This window comes from Mobula birostris, chromosome 9 (assembly GCF_030028105.1).
Source record: "Mobula birostris isolate sMobBir1 chromosome 9, sMobBir1.hap1, whole genome shotgun sequence".
In the NCBI taxonomy this organism is placed as follows: Eukaryota; Metazoa; Chordata; class Chondrichthyes; order Myliobatiformes; family Myliobatidae; genus Mobula; species Mobula birostris.
This window is the reverse complement of record NC_092378.1, coordinates 145,488,255-145,515,704: the sequence shown is the minus strand read 5'-3', so window position 1 is coordinate 145,515,704 and position 27,450 is coordinate 145,488,255. Positions and strand designations below refer to the sequence as shown.

The window sequence follows — 27,450 nt, the reverse complement described above, 5'->3', positions numbered from 1 at the left end:
ACACTTGTCCCTACACCTCCTCTCTTGCCACCATTCAGGGCCCCAAACAGTCCTTCCAAGTGAGGCAACACTTCACTTGTGAGTCTGTTGGGGTCATCTATTGCATCCGGTGCTCCTGGTGCTGCCTCCTCTACATCGGTGAAACCCGACGCAGATTGGGGGACCACTTCGTCGAGCACCTCCGCTCCGTCCGCCACAACAGACAGGATCTCCCGGTAGCCACCCACTTCAACTCTGCTTCACATTCCCATTCAGATATGTCCATACATAGCATCATCTACAGCCATGATGAGGCCAAACTCAGGTTGGAGGAGCAACATCTCATATACCGTCTAGGTAGTCTCCAGCCCCTTGGTGTGAACGTAGAATTCTCCAACTTCCGGTAATTCCCTCCCCCCCCTTCCTCTATCCCTATGTCACTCTGCCCCCTCCCCCAGCTGCCTATCACCTCCCTCATGGATCCACCTCCTTCTACTACCCATTGTGTTTTCCCCTACTCCTTCTTCACCTTTCCTGCCTATCACCTCCCTGCTTCTCCTCCCCCACCCCTTTATCTTTCCCCTTACTGGTTTTTCTCCTGGAACCTACCAGCCTTCTCCTTCCCACCCTCCCCCACCTTCTTTATAGGGCCTCTGCCCCTTCCCTCTACAGTCCTGACGAAGGGTTCCGGCCCGAAACGTTGACTGATCGTTTCCACAGATGCTGCCCGACCTGCTGAGTTCCTCCAGCGTGTTGTGAATGTTGTAAATGTACTTTGAACTTTGATCTACTGCCTAGTCCCATCTACCTGTCTATGTGAGAGGAATTTGCGACGAGGTTGGAGACCAATCACAGATTGTCGAAGCATCTTCACGTGCTCAACTCCTCTTTCTCACTGGCACATCCAACTACCAATCCATCCACCCAATTACAGATTATTCTTCCTGGTTTTGGACTCCCCTGGAATATAATTGTCTTCTTGATGCAGCCCTGTCGAAAATGTGAGGACTTTCATCTCATCGTATCTAAATCTCCAGTTCTGAGCCTCAGAATTGGACCTTTCCCCATAATTGCTTCTGTTCCAGTTCCAGTGGCATCCTTGTAAATCCATCTTCCACTTTCTGCAGTGGCTCTATATTGTGCACTGGCAGGAGGTCATGAGGAGTCCCCGCTGGAAAAGTGAAGTTGAATGAGGGGAGTGACGCAGCAACAGCGGGCTGGAGCTGTGGGTGAGCAGAGCGAGTGACGGCCTCATCGGACACTGCTCCTGCTACTGAACGCATTCTATCTGCACAACTGCAGAAGTCACACATGAAACAGTGGAACAATCCCATCACACTGGGCAGAGAGCTCTGCAATGCGACAATGCAATTCCTCCTGTCGGCATCTCCTTCGCTTCTCTTGGTATTCCTTATCATCATGCAGCGTTGTATTGGGAATCACTTCAGGATTTGGGAGTCTGTGGACTTATGGTAAAAGTCAGTGTATAATTTCCACTGGTGTATAAGTCGCACCTTGCTCCAATTTTAAAAAAGAGCACTTTTCTTAGGTTTAAAATACATTTACCTTTCTTCTTCAAAGTACAGGTAATATTTTTAATTTATATTCCATTAAAACATTCGTTATGCTTCACAGTTTCATTGCTTTAAGTAAGGTTAGATAAGGGTCTTTTAAGAGCCTCTTAGATAGGTAACATGGTGCTTAGAAAAATAGAGGGCTATGCGCTGGGGAAATTCTAGGCAGCTTCTCGGGTAGGTTACACGGTCGGCACAACATTGTGGGCTGAAGGGCCTGTAATGTGCTGTAGATTTCTATGTTCTATGTTCTAATCGATGAAATCACAATGAAAATACAAAATGCTTTTGCAAGAAAAATAGTTGAATCATACCAAGCTTAATTTAATTTGACTACTGGACCAACATACAAGTGTGAAACCCACCGATCCCCTATTCAAACCTTTACAAACTACCCAGAAAGTTGACCTTTACATTTTTCTGTGGTGATATACCCAGAAACCTTGATTTCAAAGTTCTTCTACTTAACCAATAGGTTCCAAGTTTGGTAGAATACACCTGCATAACCTGACTTACAAGTGAATTGTAAGACTAATTACAGACGTGCCTATATCTACACAGTGATCTAGGACATAGAACGTAGAAAAGTACAGCACAGGAACAGGGCCTTCAACCCATGATGTTGGGCCAAACTATTTAAACTAGTAATTAACTAACTTTAAGATATTTGGAGGAAACTCTGGGGGGGTGGGGGGAATGTCAGAGGTAAGTATTTTACACAGAGTGGTGAGTGCATGGAACACCTGTCAGGGGTAATGGTCGAGGCAGATACATTAGGGACATTTAAGAGACCCTTAGGCTCATGGATGAAAGAAAGCGGGGGCTACGTAGGAGGGAAGGGTTTGATTGATCTTGGAGTAGGCTGAAAGGTCAGCAGAGCATAGTGGGCCAAAGGGCCTGTACTGTTCTATGTTCTATGTTAAATGCCTAACTAAATGAATCCCTTCTGCCTACCTAATGTCCATATTGTTCCATTCATTGAATATTCATTCACCTTTCTAAGATTCTCTTTACCACCTCTTAAACACAAGAGATTGTGCAGATACTGGATGTCTTAAGCTCCTCCAGAATTTTGTGCGTGATGAACTCCTCTAACATTTGCCCCCACCATCACCCCTGGTAGCATATTCCAAGCAGCCACCATGCCCTATTCAAAACATCTTGCTCCATAACATCTTCTTTGAACTTTCCCCCCTCTCACTTTAAATGCATGCCCTCCAGTATTAGCACATTTCATCCCTGGAGAAAATGAACCAGCTGTCTATCTATGCCTTTCATAATCTTACAAGCCTCTATCAGATCACCCTGCAAACTCTGCTGCTCCAGAGAAAATAACCCAAGTTTGTCCAACTTCTCCTTTTAGCACAGAGTTCAAAGTAAATTTTATTATCAAAGTACATACGTCCCCCTCGGAGATTGATGGATTCGACTGTTGGCTGTAGTTCAAAATAACTGTCATTCATATCGGTCTCCTTCAGTTTTCTGAGTTTTTTCCCGTTCTTTCTTGTTGCCGGTTGGCGTGTTGGTGTTTGGGGGCTTGGGAGTTTGATATCCTCGTTACCGTTTTCCGTGCGGAGAGACCTATTAGCTTTTTGTGTGCGAAGGAGGTGGTTGGGGGTTTGGGGTTTGATGTTCTTGTTGCTGTTTTCCCGTGTGGGTGAGATGTTAGCTTTTTTGGGCGAGCTAGGGGGTTGGGGATCTGGGGTTTGATGTTTTCGATGCCATTTCTCCGTGTGGAGTGACCTGTTAGGTTTTTGTGTGCAAGAGAGGGGATAGGAGTTTGGGGGGGCTGTGGTTGATATCTTTCTTTGGTTGACTTCCATGGTTTTCTTTGTTTTGTGACTATCTGCAGAAGGTGAATCTCAGAGTTGTATACATACTTTGATATTAAATGAACCCTTGAATATAAATGTCATCGTATACAACCCAGAGATCAGTAGTGAGATGTGATAACTGTTCCAATAATGTGAGCACGGCCATCTGTGAGGGTACTGCATGCGTATGCATCACTTCAAACAGCTTCTTATTTATTGTAGAGTTTGCTCAGCTGAATGACCTTTGCACATTACAAAGAAGCAGAAGCATCGTTGGGGTAAGGAATGGAAGGTGAGACTCTGGGCTTTGTTAGTGAGGGAGTAAGCTAACCTTGGGTGAACCACCTCAGGGTCCAGGCACCACTTCACAAACTAAAACATTGACATCTCACGATTTTTCGAAAATGGTACTGTGCGCTGCAGGCAATATCTCTTGATTTAGTTTGCCTGCTGCTTTGATCCTGTTCAGAAGAATGTTTATGTTATTCTTTGAAAAGCAAAACTCCCAGCAAATGAGACCAGGCTCGATAGGAGATTCCAAATGGATGAACATTCCCAATTGGTATCAAATTCTCTCCCTTCTTCTACATTTTTTAAAATCTGACTTCATTTCAGGAAGCAGACACCTTTGATTGGGCTAGAGTTTAATGTCTATTACACAGTGCCTCTGAATTAGCAGGCCATTTCAATAGCCAGCCACTACCATTGTTGTGTCATCTGGGCGTTTACTGCCAATACCTCTTCCATTCATATCCATTTAGATCCCTGAATTTAGATTGTATGGATACAACGATGGAAGTCGGAATCAGAATTCGGTTTAATATCACTGGAATATGTCGTGAAATTTGTTGTCTTTGCGGCAGCAGTACAATGCAATACATAATGATAGAAAACTCTGTGAAGTACAGTATTTATTCTGCCTATGTATATATAATATATTTCCACACAAAATAGATAAATTAAACAAGCAGTAGAGTGGCACGGTAGCATAGTGGTTAGCACAATGGTTTACAGTATCAGTAACCCAGGTTCAATTCCAGCTGCTGCCAGTAAGGCATTTGTACATTCTCTCTGTGACCATGTGGGTTTCCTCTGGGTGCTCTGGTTTCCTCCCACAGTCCAAAGATGTACTGGTTGGTGGGTTAACACTGAGCATCATAGGAAGTCATTCCTGCCTGTGGCCATCAAACTTTACATATCCTCCCTTGGAGGGTCAGACACCCTGAGCCAATAGGCTGGTCCTGGACTTATTTCCTGGCATAATTTACATATTACTATTTAATTATTTATGGTGCAACCGTAACGAAAACCAGTTTCCCTCAGGATCAATAAAGTATAACTATGACTATGACAATGACTATAATTGGTCATTGTAAACTGTCCCGTGATTAGACGAGGGTTGCTGAGCGGTGCAGCTCAAAGAGCTGCAAGGGCCTACTCCACTTTGTATCCCAATAAATAAATAAAAATAGAAATTAAGAAAAGAGAATTGAACTAATTTCTCTGGTCAATGGCTAAGCATACTGCTCTTTGTCCATTAATCTAACCAGCATGCTATTCTGTCACCTCCCAAGTCTCTGGGAGCCTCTACAATCACTGTTAGAACCCAGAGAGCAGTTAACAATCTGATGCAGTCCTTAAACAGGGAGCAACCCGAAAGCAACAGATTCCCTCTTCATCATTGCAACACACTTTATAGAATCTGATCAACAAAGAAAGGACCATTCATTCCATATGACCATAAGGCATTAGAGCAGAATTAGGCCATTCAGCCCAACAAGTCTGCTCTGCCATTGCATCATGGCCAATTTATTATCCCTCTCAACCCCATTCTCCTGCCTTCTTCCTGTAACCTTTGACACCCTTACCATTCAAGAAACTATTAAGCTCCACTTTAAATACATCCACTGACTTGGCTTCCGCAACCATCTGTGGCAATGGATTTCACAGATTCACCACACTCTGGCTAAAGAAATTCCTCCTCATCTCTTCAAATGGATGTCCCTCTGTTCTGAGGCTGTGCCCTCCGGTCTTAGACTCCCCTACCACTGGGAAGCATCCTCTCCTCATCTATTCTATCTAGACCAAAGGTTCCCAAGCTGGGGGCCATGGACACCTCAGTTAATCATAGGAATCCATGGCATAAAAAACGCTGGGAACCTTTGATTTAGACCCTTTAATGTTCAACAGTTCTTTAGGCCTGTTTCAGGAAGAATGTCCCAATTAGTTTGAGACCCCAATAAACGAGATTTTTTTTCCATGTAAAATTGTACAGTATTTCTCTTTATGAAGTTACTGTTGAAACTGTTTACACAGTGTGTCCTGATCACGTATCACCATTGCAAAAGAACTTGCCTCCTCTGCCCTCTGGTTCATTTACCCATTAGGTTCAACTACAATGTAAAGTGGAAATAATTCATCACTATACATTATTTATTGGATTGTTTACAGGGTTATGCACACACACACTCAGAGTTATGGTTGTGCCCATGGATTGTCCCTTCCCCAGTGAAATATATTTAGGCCAATAAATCAGTCAGGTCGCAAGTATAATTTAATCATCTTTCCATCTCAGTCTAGGAAAGGACACAAAAAAAAACAATAATGTTTAACTTGGAAATTCTCTCCTCACCACTTCATAGTGTCCGTGCTGGGCAGCCAGATGCAGCGGGATCTGCCCTTCCTCCGATTGTGAGTTCACGCTCGATGCTGCCTTCAGAAGCATTTTCATCGGCTCCGCCTTCCCCTGCCACGCTGCGTAGTGTAATGGTCTCATCGCTGTAACATAGGACCAGAGGCACGTCAACAGAACCAGGCTCAAGGACAGATTCTACCCAGCCACTGTAAGACTACCGAACGGTCCCCTCGTATGATAAGGTGGACTCTCCACCTCACAATCAACCGAAAGGACCTCAACTTTGTCATAGGGTTTGGGGGCTTGTGTGCCTCAATGACCCTGAAAGCTATGTTAGCTGGCATCAGGACCTTGTGCTTTGACTCTTAGTAGGGTCGCCCAGGCCAAACAGGTCAAAGGGTAAAGACTAGACTAAGAGTGGTCCACCAGTCCTCCAGCTTCAAGGGTTCGGCTCAGGGCTAACAACTCTGACTGGCCAAAAATAAAACTGTTACAGGAAGAGCAATGAAAGAAGCCTTCATTGCTGCCCTAAACACCAACAGCGTAAAGGACAGTAAGTAAGAAAGTTCACCTCACAATCTAACTTGTTGTGGCCTTTCACCGTATTTCTTTCTCTGTAACTGTAACGTTTTATTCTGCCCTCTCTTACTGTTTCCTCTTGAACTACATTGATAAACTGATGTGAATGACAGCACAAAAAAGTTTTTCACTGTACCTCAGTACATGTGACAATAATAAACCAATTCAACTTATTTTGAATTGGACTCAAAATTGGTCATGAGCTCCCTTAAGGCCATTCCGCCAGTCAATATAACCAGGGGTGATCAAAACCTGACTTCATCTCCAACTTCTGGCCCATTCTTCATAATCCTTGACTCCCCTGCAGTTCAAGCCCGAAAATCTGGGGCGGCACGGTAGCATAGTGGTTAGCACAACGCTTTACGGTACAGGCGACCCAGGTTCAATTCCCACTGCTGCCTGCATGTTCTCCCCGTGACCTTACCAGATGGTAGGTTAATCGGCCATTGTAAATTGTCCTGTGATTAGGCCAGGATTAAATTGGGGGGATTGTGGGCAACGAGGCTCGAAGGGCCAAAAGGGCCTACTCTGTACTGTTTCTTGATAAGTAAATAAAATTAAAAATAGTCTATACATTCAACAACTCTGACTCCATAGCTCCATGTAAAAGAGAATGCTAAAGATTTATCCTGGCGAAGAAATCCCTCTTCACCTCCATCTTAAATAAATAACCCTTAAATAAAACTATATTACGTTTTGAGTTCCCTAACCCAGAAGAATCATTTGCTAGGCATGTCAGAATCTTACATGTTAAATGTCAGCTCTCGTACTTCTAAATCCATTGGGGATTGGCCAGACTCGCTCAAGCATGCCTCTTCAGATGACTCCTTCTCAGAATGAACTGTCTCCGAACTGCTGCCTTTGCAAAGGCATGCTTCTTTATATAATGCTGACAAAACTGCACTCCAAATTTACTCTCACCAAGACCCTGCTCTCCTAATCACTTGCAGCCTGCTTAGGGAAGGTGGTAGAAGATTAAGCCAACAGCTCACCTCAAGGGCCAACTTTTTCAGCACTGGGCAATCTAATAATTTGTCATAAAACACTGTGTTTTAAAGAATTATTCCACGAACTGTAGATAACTTCCCTTGTCTAATCTAAATCAAGTATTAAATACTATTTAAATACTAAAAATCTGTAAGACCATGAGATATAGGAGCAGACATAGGCCACTTGGCTCATCAAATCTGCTCTGCCATTCTATCATGGCTGATTTATTATTCCTCTCAATCCATTCTCCCTGTAACCTTTGATATCCTGATTAATTGAGAACCTATCAAGTATAATCAATGAGTTAGCCATCTTTGTTTATGAATTTCACAGATTCACTATCCTCTGGCAAAAGAAATCCCTCCTCATCTCTGTTCTCCATTATAGGAAACATTCTCTCCACATCCACTCTATCTAGGACTTTCACTATTCAATAGGTTTCAGGGAGATCCCCCTCATCCTTCTAAACTCCAGCGAGTTCAGGCCCAGAGCCATCAAATTCTCCTCATATGTTAACCCTTTCATTCCTGATGTCATTCTCGTGAACTTCCTCTGGATCTTCTCCAATACCAGGATATCTTTTCTTGGATAAGTGTCCCAAAACTGCTCAAAATACTTCAAGTGCCATCCAACCACTCAGCATAACATCCTTGCTTTTGTATTCTAGTTCTCTCAAAATAGGTGCTAACATTGCATTTTCCTTTCTTACCACTGACTCAATCTGCAAGGTAACCTTTGGGGAATCCTACACAAGGACTCCAAAGTCCCTTTGAACCTCTGATTTTTGAATTTTCTCCCCAGTTACAAAATAGTCCATGCCTTTATTTCTACCAAGGTGCATGACCATACACTTCCCTACACTATATTCCATCTGCTACTTATTTTCCCACTCTTCCAATCTACACTCTTCTGCAGACTCCCTGCTTCCTCATTCTTACCTTCCCATCCACCTACCTTTGTATCATCTGCAAACTTGACCACAAAGCTATCGATTCTATCGTCCAAATCACTGACAATTTTGTGAAAAGAAGTGGTCCCAATACTGACCCCTGCACAACCCTAATAGTCACCAGCAGTCGACCAGAATAGACCCCATTTATTCTGACTCTTTGTCTCCTATCAATCATCCAGTCTTAGACCATAATACCATAAGACATATGAGCAGAATTAGGCCACTCAGCCCATCGAGTCTGCTCTGCCATTCCATCATGGTTGATCCTGGACCCCTCTCAACCCCACTCACCTGCCTGCTTGCCATAAACTTTGATGCCTTGACCAATCAGGAAGTGATCAATTTTCACTTTAAATATGCACATAGCTGTCCCTGGCAGGGCACGCCACAGATTCACTACTCTCTGGCTAAAAAAAAAATTCCTCTTTACCTCTGTTCGAAAGGGTCGCCCCTCAATTTTGAGGCTTTGCCCTCTACTTCTGGATACTCCCACCACAGGAAACATCCCATCCACATCTACCTTATCTGGTTCTTTCAACGTTTGGTAGGTTTCAATGAGATCCCCACACATTCTTCTAAATTCCAGTGAGTACAGGTCCAAATCGGCCAAATGCTCCTCATATGTTAACTCCATCATTCCCAGAATCACCTATCCATGCTAGTATCTTTCCTGTAATACCATGGGCTCTTATCTTGTTAAGCAGCCTCATGTGTGGCACCTTGTCAAAGGTCTTCTGAAAATCTAAGTAAATAATATCCACTGACTCTCCTTTGTCTATTCTGCCTCAAAGAATCCCAACAGATTTGTCAGGCAAGATTTCCCCTTAAGGAAACCATGCTGACTTTGGCCAACTTTGTCATGCACCTCCAAGCTCCACAAAACCTTATCTTTAATAATAGGCTCCATGATTTTATTATTCATACACAGGACGTGGACATCGTGGTCAGGCCTACATAAAGTGGCCACCTTGAACTGACTGGCTTGCTGGATCAACTCAGGCAGGGTTTCCCAACCTTTTTTAATGCCATGGACCACTGCCATTAACTGAGGTGTCTCTGGGCCCCAAATTAGGAACCCGTAAACTGAAGGAATACTGACCCATATTGGTGAGTCTGGAGTGATGGATGGGCCAGATTGGGTAAGAATGGCCCCTTTCCTAGTGCTGCTCTGGGGGGGGGGGTTAAACTAGATTTGCAGGGGGAGGGGAACCAGAGTGTTAGAGCAGATAGTGAGGTGGAGAAGGACAAAGGTCATGCAAGAACTGCAAGTATAGTGCATGGAGTTAAGCCAGATCTAACATATAAAGAGGCTTTGAGGAAAGAGAAGCAGAATAAAGGGTGTAAAGACAGTAAGGTAGAAGGGCTAAAGTGTGTGTATTTCAATGCAAGAAGCATCAGGAACAAAGGTGATGAACTGAGAGCTTGGATACATATATGGAATTATGATGTAGTGGCCATTACAGAGACTTGGCTGGCACCAGGGCAGGAATGGATTCTCAATATTCCTGGATTTTAGTGCTTTAAAAGGGATGGAGGGGGGGGAAGGGGAGGAGGGGTGGCATTACTGGTCAGGGATACTATTACAGCTACAGAAAGGGTGTGTAATGTAGCAGGATCCTCTTTTGAGTCAGTATGGGTAGAAGTCAGGAACAGGAAGGGAGCAGTTACTCTGTTGGGAGTATTATATAGGCCCCCTGATAGCAGCAGAGATACTGAGGAGCAGATTGGGAGGCAGGTTTGGGAAAGGTGCAAAAATAGCAGGGTTATTGTCATGGGTGACTTTAACTTCCTAATATTGATTGGCACCTGATTAGTTCCAATGGTAGATGGGACAGAGTTTGTTAAGTGTGTCCAGGATGGATTCCTGTCACAATATGTTGACAGGCCGAATAGGGGGAATGACATACTAGATCTAGTACTTGGTAATGAACCAGGTCAGGTCACAGATCTCTCAGTGGGTGAGCATCTGGGGAACAGTGACCACCGCTCCCTGGCCTTTAACATTATCATGGAAAACGATAGAATCAGAGAGGACAGGAAAATTTTTAATTGGGGAAGGGCAAATTATGAGACTATAAGGCTAGAACTTGTGAGTGTGAATTGGGATAATGTTTTTGCAGGGAAATGTGCTAAGGACATGTGGTTGATGTTTAGGGATAAATTTGTCCCGGTGAGGAAGATAAAAAATGGTAGGGTGAAGGAACCATGGGTGACTAGTGAGGTGGAAAATCTAATCAGGTGGAAGAAGGCAGCATGCATGAGGTTTAGGAAGCAAGGATCACCAAGGGTCTATTGAGGAATATAGGGTAGCAAGAAAGGAGCTTAAGAAGGGGCTGAGGAGATCAAGAAGGGGGCATGAGAAGGCCTTGGCGAGTAGGGTAAAGGAAAACGCCAATGCATTCTTCAGTTATGTGAAGAACAAAATGATGACAGGAGTGAAGGGAGGACCGATTAGAGATAAAGGTGGGAAGATGTGCCTGGAGGCTGTGGAAGTGAGCGAGGTCCTCGGTGAATACTTCTCTTCGGTATTCACCAATGAGAGGGAACTTGATGAAGGTGAGGACAATATGAGTGAGGTTGATGTTCTGGAGCATGTTGATATTAAGGGAGAGGAGGTGTTGGAGTTGTTAAAATACATTAGCTTTATGGTAAGGGGCAGGAAGTTCCAGGGGGATATTAGAGGAAGGTTTTTCACTCAGAGAATGGTTGGTGCATGGAATGCACTGCCTGTGTCAGTGGTGGAGGCAGGTATACTAGTGAAATTTAAGAGACTGCTAGACAGGTATATGGAGGAATTTAATGTGGGGGTTATATGGGAGGTGGGGTTTAAGGGTTAACACAATATTGTGGGCCGAAGGGCCTTGTACTGTGCTGTACTATTCTATGTTCTATGTTCTAAGCTGCTGTCTAAATGATGTACAGTATCTCCTTTTCCCAGCATGGAAAGTTATATGAAAAGAAAATTGGACTCTTTCTCATACATAAATTATTGCAAAACATTTTTGCTTCTAGGGAAGGGAGATGTGAAATTAGGATAAAATTCTGGAAAGAGACAAAGGTGAAATCCCAGAATGTAACTAATCAATCCTAACTTCAGAGAGATTTTATAAAGTGCTTCACATTTCAGCATTTCAATGCTGTGAAATGGAAAAATAATGAAGTCATTTTCAGCAAGAAATTAGCTTTCCCCTCTGAATATTCAATGATTTTCAAATTACTGCTCTTTTATAACATGAAATATGAAGAGTTGATGAAGATTTGGCATTGCTGATGTCATGCTAACAGGAGGATTATATACCAGTACTGGAGAAGTGCATCAAATTCGCCAAGGTAAGGAGGTTTGGCTCATCACCGAACACTCTGACAAACCTCTACAAACGTACTTTATAAAGTATCCTGACTGTTCGCCTCATGGTCTGATATGACAATTGGAACGCACAGGAGTGGACTCAGCCCAACAGGTCATGGGCGCATCCCTCCCTCCTATTGGTAGGACCTCCAAAAGACACTGCTCAAGAAGGCACCCTCCATCATCCAAGATGCCCACCATCCAGCCCACGCCATCCTCTCGTAGCTACCTTCGGGCAGGGGGTACAGAAGCTCGAAGTCCCACACAAACTGGTTCAAGATTTGCTGCTTCCCTGCTGTCGTTCAGTTCCTGAAGTAACCAGCACAACCTTTGTCATTACCTCAGGAAACAACATTATGACCTCTTTGATCATTTTGTTGTGCCTTTCTCTTCTTCAATCCTCTACAATGCTTGCCATAGCTTTAGTAGTTCTTTTGAAATGCATCACATCACAGGATTACCGTTCATCTGCTATTGCCTTGCCCTCCTTACTGATTACCCCATATCATCATAGAACTACAGTGCACAATCAGGCCCTTTGGCCCATCTAGTTCCTTCCAAAGACTATAATGCTGTCTACTCCCATCGATATGCATCTGGAAACATAGCCCTCCATACCCCTCCCATCCATGTACTTATCCAAACTTCTGTTAAATGTTGACATTGAACCTGCATCCGCCACCTCCTCTGGCACACTGCCGTTACTCTCTGAGTGAATTTTATCCTCATGTCCCCTTTAAACGTTTCACCTTTCACCCTTAACCCGTGACCTCTAGCTCTAGTCTTACTCAACCTCAGTGGAAAACGCTTGCTTCCTTTAGAATGAGACCCTCTTCACTATCATGAGCATCATCATTTTTATGCTATTTGTGCATTCACCACTCATACCTCTTCCGTCCATATCCCGATTGTTAACGTACAGTGAATAGGAAACAGTAAGGGTCTGCGCAATGACACAATAGTCATAGGCTTCCAATCACCAAGCAACCCTTTACTTTTACCTTCTGCCTCTAATTACCGAGCCAATTTTCGATCCAATTTAGCACCTCTACTTGGATCCCATAAGTTCTAAGCAAAGTGCCAAATGGAATGTTATATGTTCTCATGCGTCCTCATGGAATGTTATATGTTCACATCAACTGCGCTATCCTATTACCTCTGAAAAATTCAGTCAGATTACATTCTGTCAGGCAGGATTTCCTTCCAACACACCATGTTTACTGTTCTTCATTAATCCCAACCTTTCCGAGTGTAGATTAATCATGTCCTGTAGAAATTTTTTCCAGTAATTTTCTTAGACTGACATTAGTCTCCTGAGACTGGAATTGCATGGTGCAGCCCCAATATCTTTCCTGAATAAAGGCATACAGTACATAACTTTCCTGAGAATTCTGCACTTTAACTCGGACACTACATGCATATCTCGCTCCTGTCACTACTTGATTAGGGTTCGTAAATTGTGGGCGTGTTATAAGACCATAAGGCATAGGAAAAAGAATTAGGCCATTTGGCCCATTGAGCCTGCTCCAACATTTCATCATGGCTGATTCATTTTCCCTCTCAGCCCCAATCTCCTGCCTTCTCCCCGTATCTTTCATGCCCTGACTAATCACAAATCTATCAGCCTCTGTCTTAAATATATTCAATGACTGGGCCTCCACAGCTGCCTGTGGCGATGAATTCCACAGGTTCACCACTGTACGTTGATGCTGGAAGTGTAGTAACACGTGCGGGCTTCCCCCAACACAATCTTCAGTCTGTGTTGGTCGTTGACAGAAACAATGCATTAATTACACATTTTGATGTGCATGTGACAGAAGTTAATCTCTCTCTTTAATCCTTATCTGATTAATATTTCTTAATTCGATAAAAATGCCCAACTGCTTGCACAGTGCAGTGTGTATCTGACCCAGGAATTGAGTAACTGTACTGGGGTCTACCCAGGGTGAAGGTCAAACTTGCAGAGCTGCTGGCTAATAAATTACCTTTGTTGTCCTTGATGTCGACCATGGCCTGGGATTCGATCAACAGAGAGATGAGCTCGGTATTCCCATTGAGGGCAGCGTGGTGCAGAGCAGAAAACCTGTGGGAACAAAGAGCAAGAAGGAGATCAGTAGGCCACCAACAATTTTTGCTGCCTGTCCAGGGGGTCTGGTTTGTTTTAAAGAAGACTGTGCCACACAGACCATAATTCTCAGGTCTTGATCTATTCCTGGATTGCCAGGTCTTTTGTGGCTTAGTTCTATCTTGGCTGGGCTGAGAATCATGGGACAGATGACTGGAATTCATCCTCAGAAATGGAACACTACTGCACAGACCACCAGGTTCAGGAATCAGAATCAGAATCTGAATCTGAATTAGATTTACTCAGTGTCCACTTTATTCAATAACTCCTGTACCTAATAAAGTGGCGGCTGAGTGTGCGTCCATGGTCTCCTGCTGCCGTAGCCCATCCACTTTGGTTTGACATGTTGTGGTTTGGAGATATTCTTCTGCACACCATTGTTGTAGGTTCACGAGGTTAATTCCCAGGATGGCAGAACTGTCGTATGTCGAAAGATTGGAGCGAGTGGGCTTGTAAACACTGGAATTTAGAAAGATGAGAGGGGATCTGATTGAAACATATAAGATTATTAAAGGATTATGTGGGCACGTGACCAAGTGGTTAAGGCATTCAACTAGCGATCTGAAGGTCATGAGTTCGAGCCCCAGCCGAGGCAGCGTGTTGTGTCTTTGAGCAAGGCACTTAATCACACAGTGCTCTGTGGCGACATTGGTGCCAAGCTATATGGGTCATAATGCCCTTCCCTTGGACAACATCGGTGTCGTGGAGGGGGGAGACTTGCCGCATGGGCAACTGCCTGTCTTCCATACAACCTTGCCCAGGCCTGTGCCCTGGAGAGTGAAGACTTTCCAGGTGCAGATCCATGGTCTCGAAAGACTAACGGATGCCCTTAATAATAGTAAGGGATTGGACACGATGTTGGGGGAGTCCAGAACCAGTGGCCACGATTTGAGAATAAGGGGTAGGCCATTTAGAACGGAGTTGAGGAAAAACTTTTTCACACAGAGAGTTGTGGATCTGTGGATTGCTCTGCCTCAGAAGGCAGTGGAGGCTAATTCTCTGGATTCTTTCAAGAAAGAGTTAGATAGAGCTCTTAAAGATAGTGGAGTCAAGGGATATGGGGAGAAGGCAGGAATGGAGTGCTGATTGTGAATGATCAGAGTGAATGGTGGTGCTGGCTCGAAGGGCCGAATAGCTTACTCCAGCACCTATTGTCTATTGTCTATTGTTGTAATGCATGGGCATTTGAGTTATTATTGTCTTCCTGTCACCTTGAACCAGTCTGGCCATTCTCCTCTGACCTCTCTCATTACAAAGGCATTTTTGCCCACAGAACTGCCGCTCACTAGGTGTATATCACACCATTCCCTGTAAACCCTGGAGACTGTGGTGCTTGTAAGTCCTGGGAGATCAGCAGTTTCTAAGATACTCAAACAGCCCCATCTGGCACCAGCAATCTTTTCACGATCAGTCTCATAGATCAGATTTCTTCCCCATTCTGATATTTGGTCTGAACAACAACAGAACCTCTTGACCATGTCTGCATGCTTTTATGTATTGAGTTTTTGAACATGATTGGTTAATCAGATAGTTGTATTTATGAGCAGATGTACCTAATAAAGTGGATTGTATGTTGTGAAATTTGTTGTTTTGTGGCAGAAGTACAGTGCAATATGTAAAATATACTGTATATTACAGTAAGAACTGTATATTAAAAAGATAAATAAGTAACACAGAAAGTGAGCATAAATAATGAGGTGGTGTTCATGGGTTCATTGTCCATTCGGTAATCTGATGGCAGAGGGGAAGAAATTGTTCCTAAAATGTTGACTGTGTATCTTCAGGCTCCTGTACCTCTTCACTGGAGAAAAGGGTTGTATTGAAAAGACGGTTGCAACCACCAGGCTCTTGAACCAACTTGCAGACCTCTGACCCGACCTCAGCAATGGAACATTACAAACCTCCTCTTGCACTACCATGGACATGTCTCTGCATTGAAGTCTTACACTGGATAGTCTTTATTTCCCTTCACTGTTGTATAATTTATATTCTGTTTGCTGTCTGTACCCATGCGGCTGTGATGCTGCTGCAAGCATGGTTTTCATTGTACCTGTACCCTACTGTACTTCTGCACCTGACAATAAATCTGACTTGACTTGACTTGGAAAATCTAGTTTGGAACATGTGACTTGGAAGTCTGCGGCTGATGACCAAACCCATGATTGGTGAAGTCTGAAGTCTGTGAGAGTGAGACCTTGGGGATAAGGACTGGAGGTGCAGAGATGGCTTGCCCTGGGTTTGGAGGACTGTCCGTGTGTGTGAGCCAGTGATGGGAAAGGGAGTTGTTTTGCAGTTGTTTTCTTGTTTTGCTTTGTTGTTGTTGTTGCTGTTTGTGTAGCTTGCTGCCAAGCATGGCGGGCGTGCTATGTCGGGGCTGAAGTGTGGGACGTGTCGTATGGGCTTCCCTCAGCACATCCTTGGGTGTGCTGGTTGTTAATGCACACAATGCATTTCACTGTACGTTTCGATGTACGTGTGATAAGTAAATCTGAATCTTGTCTCAGCGTTGAACTGATGCTATGGCCTGCATCTATCAGGCACCTGGACTGGCTTCAGTGATGAACTGGCTTCATGGCCTTGGACCCACTTCCATGAACTTTAGTTCTGAGTGCTATTTGTTTACTTTTTATCGTTTGCACGATTTGTTTCTTTTTTTGCACATTGTGTGTTTGGCGGTCTTTTTTAATGGATTCTATTTGTTTCTTTGTTTTTGTGGCTGCCTTAAGAAGATGAATTTCAAGGTTGTCTATAGTATACATACTTTGATAATAAATGTACTTTGAACTTTGAATCTAAAAGTCAACTAGGATTAGAATGTTCCTGTTTGGATGCAGGCAAGTTCTCAACTACAATGTTATGCTTGCCAAAGTTAAGTAGCTGTTTTGAAGGTTAAGTCTGAGGTCAGAGATAAAGGGTGACTGTTACCTGTGGACTATACCTCAGCAGAGGAGTAATCCATCAAGAGACCTGCACTGCTAAGGTTTAGAGGACTTATTTTTCAAGGTTTTTTTCCTTCATTGTACTGTTCTACTTTCTAGATTCTACGTTTGCACTTAATCTTCATAGATATGGTACTGGAGGTTTGGTATGAACCCAGATTTCTGGAGCTGTAAGACAGCAGCTCCAACTACTGCACCAACTTGTCCCCCCCAACCCCCAAATAATCAACAACTTTAGCAGGCGTTTGTTTGATAAGCTGTAGGCATTGTCCTTTGATAGACATTCCAAACAGCGTCATACACTGGATACGGTGTTCATTGGTAGCCCACAACAGAGAACAACAGACATAATCACCGATATCATTATCACCACCGGCACCTCCTGTTCAACCGCTTGGAAAAACAACTGAGCTACTTTTAGCACTCAGTACTAGCAATTTGGCACAGTTGGACACAAGAACGGATTAAGGGAAATGTGGTTGGAGAGCGGTACAAAACCTGAGGGTGTCTCATGATAATAGGTTTCCCAACTAGACTTTCCACATTTGGCTCACTCATTGTGGAAAGTATCACGGCGGAAGCCAGTAGTCTTAAACATGGAGCTTTGCACTGGAGTTCCAGCAGGAATAAAGAGACCCAGCCGGTTCAAATAAATCAGATTGATAGAAATCTCTTTTCTCTCTAACAGGAATCACTTTGCTGGGGATTCCCAGTGTTTATAGAATCAGAATCTGGTTTATTATCACTGACAAATGTTGCGGAATTTGATGTCTTTGCATCAGCAATACAGTACAATATGTAAAAAAAATCATATAAGCTACAATACGAAATGTATAAAAATAGTGTAAATATACAGCACGAAGTGTGGTAGTGCTCATAGGTTGGTTCGGTGCCTGTTCAGAAATCTGATGGCCGAGAGGAAGGAAGCTGTATGTTGAGTGCGTGTCATCAATTTCCTGTCTGCTTCCCTGATGGTAGTAATTAGAAGAGGACATGTCCTGGATGGTGAGGATTCTTCATGATAGATGCTGTCTCTCCGCAGACGTCCTCGATGATGGGGAGGCTAGTGCCCATGCTGGAGCTGGCTGAGTTTACAGCCCTCTGCAGCTTTTTCTGATCCTGCGCAGTGGCCCCTCCAATTCAGAATGCTGTCCATGGTACATCGATAGAAATTTGCTAGTCTCATTGACATAACAAATCTCCTCAAACTATAGACTTCTCCATAACTGCATCAATACATTGGACCCAGGATAGATCTCCAAAGATGATGACACACGGGAGCTTTAAGCTGCTCCCCCTTTCCACTGCGGACCCTCAGTGAGGACTGGTGTCTCTTGACTTCCCTTTCTGAAGTGCACATTCAGTTCCCTGGTCTCACTGACACTGGGTGCAAGATTGCTGTTGCAGCACCACTCAACCAGCTGACCTACCTCACTCCTGTATGCCTCCTCGTCACCATCTCGTGAAATTGCAGTCTAATAATATGATATCCAGTTCCGTATAAGAGTTTTGAAGAAGGCAGTATATATTAAACAGGTTTGCTTTGCAAAATTATTGCTGGGAAGTGACAGGATTGTTTCATTTAATAAGTGAGTACTGCACTATGCTACTAGTTTCTACTTAATGTACAACAGGTTCCTGTGTGGAGAAGAAAACATTGCTGGCAATGTTTGGCTCAGTTCAGGTGCTGCCTTTGAGTAATCTAGAGACACACATGTATCATTGACAGGTGACTATGTGCAACATAGAAGGTCTCTGCTGGAGTGGCAGCCTTCACAATGCTAATATTCACATCAGTGTCACCAAAAATATACGTATGGTTAACTACAAGCCAAGGACACACAGTTTAATGGTCAGAGCTCAGCGTTTCAGCTTTGACATTTTAGTCATGTACTGTATTAACTTGAAAAATCAGGTAACTGCAGATGCTGGAAATGAAAACAGAAAACACTGGAAATACTCAGCAAGTTAGGCAGCATCTGAGGAGAGAGGAAGAGAGTTAATGTTTCAAGTCAAAGGTCCTCCATTATCACAGTTCTAATGAAGGCTCTTTAACCTGTAACATTACTTTCCACAGTTCTTGTCTGGTAAGGCATTTTATTGAGTTTGTGATAGTGTCTACAATAAATAGAATAAATATAATAAATAGGCCTTTGTTCTGATCTGCCATTCATGGAGGTGTAGCGGTTAGTGTAATACTACTAGCTGTAAGATCAGCCCCTCAAAACTAATCAGTAAACTCCAAGACATGGGCCTCTGTACCCTCTTGTGCAACTGGATTTTGGTTTTCCTCACTTGCAGACCCTAGTCAGTTCGAATTGGCAAAGACATCTCCTCCACAATCTCCATCAGCACAGGAGCACCACAGGGATGTGTGCTTAGCCCCCTGGTCCACTCGCTTAACACCTATGACTGTGTGGCTAACTACAGCTCCAACACCATTTACAAGTTTGCTAATGACACCATTGTTGTGGAACGTATCAAAGGTGGTGATGAATCACCATAGAGGAGGGAGGTGGAAAACTTGGCTGAGTGGTGTAATAACAACAACCTCTCACTCAATGTCAATAAGACCAAGGAACTGATTGTAGATTTCAAGAGAGGGACACCAGAGGCCCATGAGCCAGTAATCATCAGAGGTGGTGTGTGTCAGTAACTTTAAATTCCTGGGTGTCACTATCTCAGAGGACCTGTCCTGGACCCATCATATAAATATTATTCTGAAGAAAACATGACAGCACCTCTACTTCCTCAGGAGTCTGTGAAGGTTCAGCATATTGTCAAAAACCTTGGCAAACTTCTTTAGATGTGCGGTGGAAAGTGTGCTGACTGGCTGCATTACGGCCTGGAATGGGAACACCAATGCCTTCGAGCGGAAAATCCTACAAAAGGCAGTGGGTTCGGCTCAGTACATCATGGGTAAAACTCTTCCAACCATTGAGCACATCTACATGAAACATTGGCTGTTATATTTGCATTAACTAGCAGTTGCACCTATTTAAGTTGCCACTGAATGTGGACCAGCCACAATCCACTGGAATGTGACATTTACTGGCAATGTGTAGGAGACCACATTTCCAGCAGACATAGAACCCAGAAAAATGGGTTGATTCAGACATGGGATCCATATTACCAAGCAGAGACACAATAGACTGATGTCTGAGCAAGAGACAATCTGCTGGAGGAACTCAGTGGGTCAGGTAGCATCACTGTAGAGAAAGGAAATGTCGACATTCCATATTACCAACATTACTTTGGACAGTTGCAATGGATATCTAAAGTTGCACCTAGAGTACTTCTGACAAACTAACAGTGTGTAGCTTCGTGTGTTTAATGGGATTGCCATGATATCATGGTGCAATTTCTACCACAAAATAGACAGTGATAAGGAAGGCAAATGGAATGTTAACATTCATTTTGAGAGGACTAGAATATAAAAGCAAGGATGTAACGCTGAGGCTTTGTAAGGCATTGCTCAGATTGCATTTGGAGTATTGTGAGCAGGTTTCAAAGGTTCAAAGGTACAACTTAATGTCAGAAAAATGTATACAATATATATCCTGAAATGCTTTTTCTTTGCAAACATCCACGAAAACAGAGAAGTGCCTTAAAGAACGAATGACAGTTAAACGTGAGAACCCCAAAGTCCCCCCAACTCCCCCCCCCACACGTAAGCGGCAACGAGCAACAAACCCCCCTCCCCCCACCGGCAAAAAAAAAGCATCAGCGCCCGCCACCAAGCACTCAAGCTTGAGCAATGCAATAGCAAAGTCACCGACTTGCAGTTATCCCAAAGACTTCACGTTTCATCTGGCATTTGACATACCACAGGTTCGCTCTCCCTAACAAGGGAGAGGGAGGCGTCTCCATTTTCTACCACCCCTCATCTAAGAAAGGACGTGCTGGCGTCGGAGAGGGTCCAGAGGAAATTCACAAAAATGTTTCCGGGAATGAATGGGTTAATGTATTAGCAGTGTCTGGTGGCTCTGGGCCTGTACTCAGTGACGTTTAGAAGAATGACAGGGGATCTAACTGAAACCTATCAAATATTGAAAGGCCTAGATAGAGGTTGTGGAAAGGATGTTTCCGACAGTGGGTGAGTGCAGGATCTGAGGGCAGAGCCTCAGAATAGAAGGACGTCCCTTTAGAACAGAGATGAGGAGGAATTTCTTTAGCAAGAAGGTGGTGAATCTGTGGAATTCATTGCCACAGAGGGCTGTGGAGACCAAGTCATTGAATTATTTAAAATGGAGGTTGATAGTTTCTTGATCAGTGAGGGTGTTAAAGGTTGTGGGGAGATTGCAGGTGAATGAGGCTGAGAGAGATAATAAATCAGCCAAAATGGAATGACAAAGCAGTCTCAATGGACCGAATGGCCTTGTTCGGCTCCTATCTTTTTTGGTCTTAAAATATCCTACTTTGAAAGAGCTACAGAATAATAAAGTGGACCGGAGGAGTAACTTCTTCAGGCAAAGGGGGGAGGGGGGGGCGTGTATATGGAATAAACTGCCAAAGAAAGTTTTGAGGCAGGTTCAATGTCAGCCTTTTAAAGACATTTGGATAAGTACATTGATAGATCCGAAAGGCTTACAGCAGGGGTTCCCAACCTGGAGTCCACAGACACCTCGGTTAATGTTAGGGGTTCATGGCAAAAAAATGTTGGGAACCCCTGGTTCAGATAGGTATGGGCCAAATGAGGGCAATTGGGACTAGTGTAGTGGGTGGGCAACACACAAGGTGCTGGAGGAAATCAGCCAGTCAGGCAGCATCTATGGAGAGGAATAAACAGTCAACGTTTGAGGGTGAGACTCTTTATTAGGACTGGAAAGGAAGGGGCAAGAAGCCAGAATAAGAAGTTGGGGGAGAAAGGAAAGGATTTCCAGAATCCCTTGTGTTTATATTTTAGGTTAGTGGGCACTGTTGCTGGCATTAAAGAGATGGGCCAAAGGGCCTGCTTTCCACACTGTATGACTTATAGCGACACAAATGATGATTCTGTCGAAGTATTAACTTATTATATCCAGCGCAGGAAAGAGGGTTAAAATGGTCAGAGAAGGTCGCTATGGCCTGGAATAAATTACCTTAAAAGAAGCAAAACCAATAACTACTTGCAAGGTAAAGTGGATGTTTATTTAAAGGAACGAAAATGTCAAGCTGTAAGAAAAGAACATGAGGAGTGAGTTTATGGGCAATAATTTTCAAAGAATTGACAAAGGCAAGTGGTCTGAACGCTTTGTCCTGTGTCAATCTCTGATGCACGATATATTTATGAAATTATAGCATTGCTTGACAGAAAAAGCAATACAGGATCACTTTCCTGAACTTCAGCCATCAGATGCAACATAATGATGTGCAGGCAATCGGTCCCAATAGATTCTTTTCCATCCAGCGTATTCCTCCTCCCTTTGGTTACTGGGCACCAGACACAGCCCTGCTCTGTGTGTAGAGTCGCACTCTGTAAGCTTTAGCCTCGAGAGTCACCTTGCTGGGAGGACAGCCAAGGCAGACTACTGTACTATCCGCTCCTGATGATCACACACTGGCAATGACCTGCCTTGACAAGAGGATGGCTTACTTTGACTTACTTGTGGAAAGGGACATTAAATACACATCTTTGTTTGGTCTGCATGGGATAGGACCTGGTGGTGAAGGCCAACAGTTCTTTGATGAAGGGAAATATCGACTGTTTATTCCTCTCCATAGATGCTGCCTGACCTGCTGAGTTCCTCCAGCATTTTGTGTGTTTCTCTGGATCTCCAGCATCTGCAGAACGTCTTGTGCTCCTTGCCGCACTGCCTGCATTTCTCAGAATAACGAAGAACGTGGAATCTAGCTCAGTACAAATCCTTCGTCCCACAGTGTTGTGTTGACCTTTTAACCTACTCCACGATCGACCTAACCATACCCTCCTACAGAGCCCATTATCCCTCATTTTTTTCTGGCATCATTGTACTTATTTAAGGTTAACAGCCGGTGGTATAGTGGCATCAGCACCAGACCTTGAGGCAAGAGGTACTCGGTTCGAATCCAGCTGGCCCCTTGCACGCTTTCTATCCATACTGGGTTGACCTTCGTAAAAAACAGACAACTGCTAATGAAATGGGAAAGAATGCCACCCGATGCGCTACAAGGTGTGAAAATGAACAACTAATGTATCTTTCTATCCCAACACACCCAACCGTACCTGCCAGGTACTTACAATCTCCTGCCTCTCATATCTCACCAAAGTTTCCTTCAATCATCGTAAAAGGATGTCCTCTAGTATTAGCCATTGCTGCCCTTGGAGAAAGATACTGACTGTCCACTCTGTCCATGCTTCTCATAATCTTATAATCATAGTCATAGTCATACTTTATTGATCCCGGGGGAAATCGGTTTTCGTTACAGTTGCACTATAAATAATAAATAGTAATAAAAGCATAAATAGTTAAATAGCAATATGTAAATTATGCCAGGAAATAAGTCCAGGACCAGCCTATTGGCTCAGGGTTTCTGACCCTCCAAGGGAGGAGTTGTAAAGTTTGATGACCACAGGCAGGAATGACTTCCTATGACGCTCTGTGTTGCATCTCGGTGGAATGATTCTCTGGCTGAATGTACTCCTGTGCCCACCCAGTACATTATGCAGTGGATGGGAAACATTGACCAAGATGGCATGCAACTTTGACAGCATCCTCTTTTCAGACACCACCGTCAGACAGTCCAGTTCCATCCCCACAACATCACTGGCCTTACGAATGAGTTTGTTGATTCTGCTGGTGTCTGCTACCCCCAGCCTGCTGCCCCAGCACACAACAGCAAACATGATAGCACTGGCCATCACAGACTCATAGAACACCCTCAGCATCATCCGGCAGATGTTAAAGGACCTCGGTCTCCTCAGGAAATAGAGACGGCTCTGACCCTTCTTGTAGACAGCCGTGTGTTCTTTGACCAGTCCAGTTTATTGTCAACTCGTATCCCCAGGTATTTGTAATCCTCCACCATGTCCACACTGACCCCCTGGATGGAAACAGGGGTCACCGGTACCTTAGCTCTCCTCAGGTCTACCACCAGCTCCTTAGTCTTTTTCACATTAAGTTGCAGATAATTCTGCTCACACCATGTGACAAAGTTTCCTACTGTAGCCCTGTACTCAGCCTCATCTCCCTTGCTGATGCATCCAACTATGGCAGAGTCATCCGAAAACTTCTGAAGATGACAAGACCCTGTGCAGTAGCTGAAGTCTGAGGTGTAAATGGTGAAGAGAAAGGGAGACAAGACAGTCCCCTGTGGAGCCCCAGTGCTGCTGATCACTCTGTCGGACACACAGTGTTGCAAGCACACGTACTGTGGTCTGCCAGTCAGGTAATCAAGAATCCATGACACCAGGGAAGCATCCACCTGCATCGCTGTCAGCTTCTCATACACCTCGAGTAAGTCACCTCTCATCTTCCTTTGCTCCAAAGAGAAAAGCCCTAGCTCACTCAACCTGTCTTCATAAGACATGTTCTGGTAAATCTCCTTAGCACCCTCTCCAGAGTTTCCAAGTCCTCCCTATAATGAGGCGACCAGAACTGAGCATAATACTCCAAGTGACACTCAAGCCTCGCTCTGTGAGGTTTTGTTTTCGATTGAATCCTGAGCTGTTGAGTGAAAGTTGAAAAATCAGATCAGCAGTCATGAATTCACTGAGTCTAGCAAAACGGCCTGTTCCCCAATCAGAGTGAACTGCTTTTAACCTGCATGTCAGATACAGAATACTCAATATATGTTGGTACTGCAGCAGAGTAGTTGCTATAGCAACTTTTACGCTAAGCCCTGATGCTTTGATATAGATTTCTTTTACTGCAATCCAGTTCTGGGAAACCAAAGCAGACTGGCTTATAAGGAGACGGTCAGAAGTTCATAAATTATTACATATTACTATTTCTTGCTGGTACTCTAAAAATAGATTAAGCAAGTTTAGGAAATCTGAGTTAGTCTTTGCCTAATTCATTTATTTTTGTACTTATAGTAAATTTTATGCATTGCACATTACTCCTGCAGCAACCAACACATTTCAAAGATTCAAGGTACATTTATTGTCAAAGAATGTATAAATTATGCAACTTTGAGATTTGTCTGTCTGGGGTAAGAACCATCTCTTATTTATTTTTATTCCCCCCCCCAATTTTTTTCTTCTTCTCTCTCTGTCCCTCTCACAATCACTCCTTGCCTGCTCTCCACCTTCCTCTGGGCTCCCCTCCCCCTTTCTTTCTCCCCAGGCCTCCCGTCCCATGACCCTCCCCGTTCTCCATCTCCATATCCCTTTTGCCAATCACCTGTCCAGCTCTTGGCTCCATCCCTCCCCCTCCTGTCTTCTCCTATCATTTTGGCTCTCCCCTCCCCCTTCCACTTTCAAATCTCTTACTATCTCTTCTTTCAGTTAGTCCTGACGAAGGGCCTCGGCCTGAAACGTCGACTGTACCTCTTCCTAGGGATGCTGCCTGGCCTGCTGCGTTCCACCAGCATTTTGTGTGTGTTAATATCACTGACCTAGGTCGTGAAATTTGTCGTCTTTGCAGCAGCAGTAAGATGCAATACATAATAATACAGGAAAAAAACAGTGAATTACAGTAAGAATACATTAAATACTTAAACACATAGTACAAAAAAAGTGCTGAGGTAGTGTTCACACACAAAATGCTGCGTTCCACCAGCATTTTGTGTGTGTTACTTGAATTTCTAGCATCTGCAGATTTCCTCGTGTCTGAGGTAGTGTTCATAGGTTCAATGGCCATTTAGAAATCGGATGGAAGGGGAGGAAGTTGTTCTTGAATCGTTGTGTGTGACCTTCAGGCTTCTGTTCCTCCTCCCTGATGGTAATAATGAGAAAAGGCTGTGTCCTGGGAGTTGGGGCTCCTTAATGACGGATGCTGCCTTTACGAGGCATTGCTCCCTGAAGATATCCTGGATACTATTGAGCCCATGATGGAGATGACTACATTTACATCTCTGCAGCTTATTCTGACCCTGTGTAGTAGACACCCACCCCTCCCCATCATACCAGATGGTGATGCACCCAGTTAGAATGCTCTGCATGGTACATCAATAGAATTTTGCACGTGTATTTGGTGACATACCAAATCTCCTCAAACCCCTAATGAAATAGAGCCTATGTCATGCCTTCTTCGTAACTGCATCAATATGCCAGGTTAGATCCTCAGAGACATTGACACCCAGGAACTTGAAATTGCTCAGTGTTTCCATTTCTGATCCCTGTTGTATGTTCCCTCATCTTACTCCTTCTGAAGTCCACAATCAATTCCTTGGTCTTACTGATGTTGAGTGCAAGATTGTTGTTGTGACACCACTCATCTAAGCTGATATAGTTCGTTCCTGTATGCCCTCTTGCCACCACTGTGCAATAATGTATATAGTTTTAAATACTCTGAAAGGCATCATTAAGCTGGAAAGAGTGTAAAGTATTGCCAGGACTTGAGGGGCTGAGTTACTGGGAATGCTTAGGCAGGCTAGAACCTTACTCATTGGAACACTGGATTCTGAGAATCAGAATTAGGTTTATCATCTCTGAAATACAGTATATGGTGAAATTTGTAGTTTTGCGGCAGGAAATAAATCCTTCCTCTGCACTCTGTACAGGATACCTCACCTTTTCATTCCCTCCGGTAATCTCCCATTAGCCACCTCCACTCCAAGAAAAAAATAAATCTAGCCAGTTGTTCCTCCTAACTAAAATCCTCCAGATTTACAATACACTCAAAGTTTCATTAGTTACCTTACCACAATGGTGAGTTCAGATTCATTTATTTATCACATGTGCATTGAAAGATAGAGTGAAACGCTTTGTTCGCGTGAACAACCAACACAAACTAAGGATGTGCTGGGAGCTGCCCACAAGTGTTGCCACATATTTTGGTGCCAACATAGTGTGCCCTCAGTGTTCAGCAGAACACACATACAGCAGCAACAGGCAATAACAGCAAAACAAGTCCTTTCCTCCCTCTCACCAACACACCCACACACCCTCTCAATTCCAGGATTGGCCACCTTCGGGCCTCCAGCTCCAGTGGTCTCACAGACTTGCAGACATCAGCCTCCGATGTACCCAGTGGACTTGCAGACTCATGGGTATTAGGCCCCTGACTTCCAGACAGGCCGAGGCATGGCTTCGACCATTGGGCCTTGATTTCCGGACTTGCTGACTTCAGCTGTTGACCTTCGGGCTTCGACCTTTGGCATCTACCTCAGGACTCACTGATCACAGGGGACCCTGAATTTCAGGCCTCCAACTCTGGACTTGCATGAATCTTCAATTGCAGGACCTTGGGAGGAGACTCACTAATTTTACCAAGTTCACTATGCACTTTACGAAGCTCAGTCTCCTAATTGTGTTCAGGACTAGCAATGTACACGATTCAAGAGAAGGGAGTAGTTTCGCCTGGTGCATTGGATTAATTATCACACTCAACATCATGGGAGTAGGCAGTTTAAATGGTTTCAACATAGACTGGATGGGCCAAAGGACCTGT

The 27,450-nt window shown here is 43.9% G+C and overlaps 1 protein-coding gene across 4 annotated transcripts in view; it reads right to left on the bottom strand.

The window, feature by feature from the left end:
- The window catches only part of caskin1 (CASK interacting protein 1), a 732,522-nt gene that overhangs the window by 184,828 nt on the left and 520,244 nt on the right, over positions 1-27,450 (bottom strand). For all 4 annotated transcript variants that reach the window (XM_072269050.1, XM_072269053.1, XM_072269054.1 and 1 more), the window contains exons 3-4: positions 13,858-13,955; positions 6,000-6,145 (exon numbers count right to left, since the gene is read on the bottom strand). In XM_072269050.1, the coding sequence (XP_072125151.1) occupies positions 6,000-6,145; positions 13,858-13,955 (244 nt within the window). The remainder of the gene's footprint in view (positions 1-5,999; positions 6,146-13,857; positions 13,956-27,450) is intronic.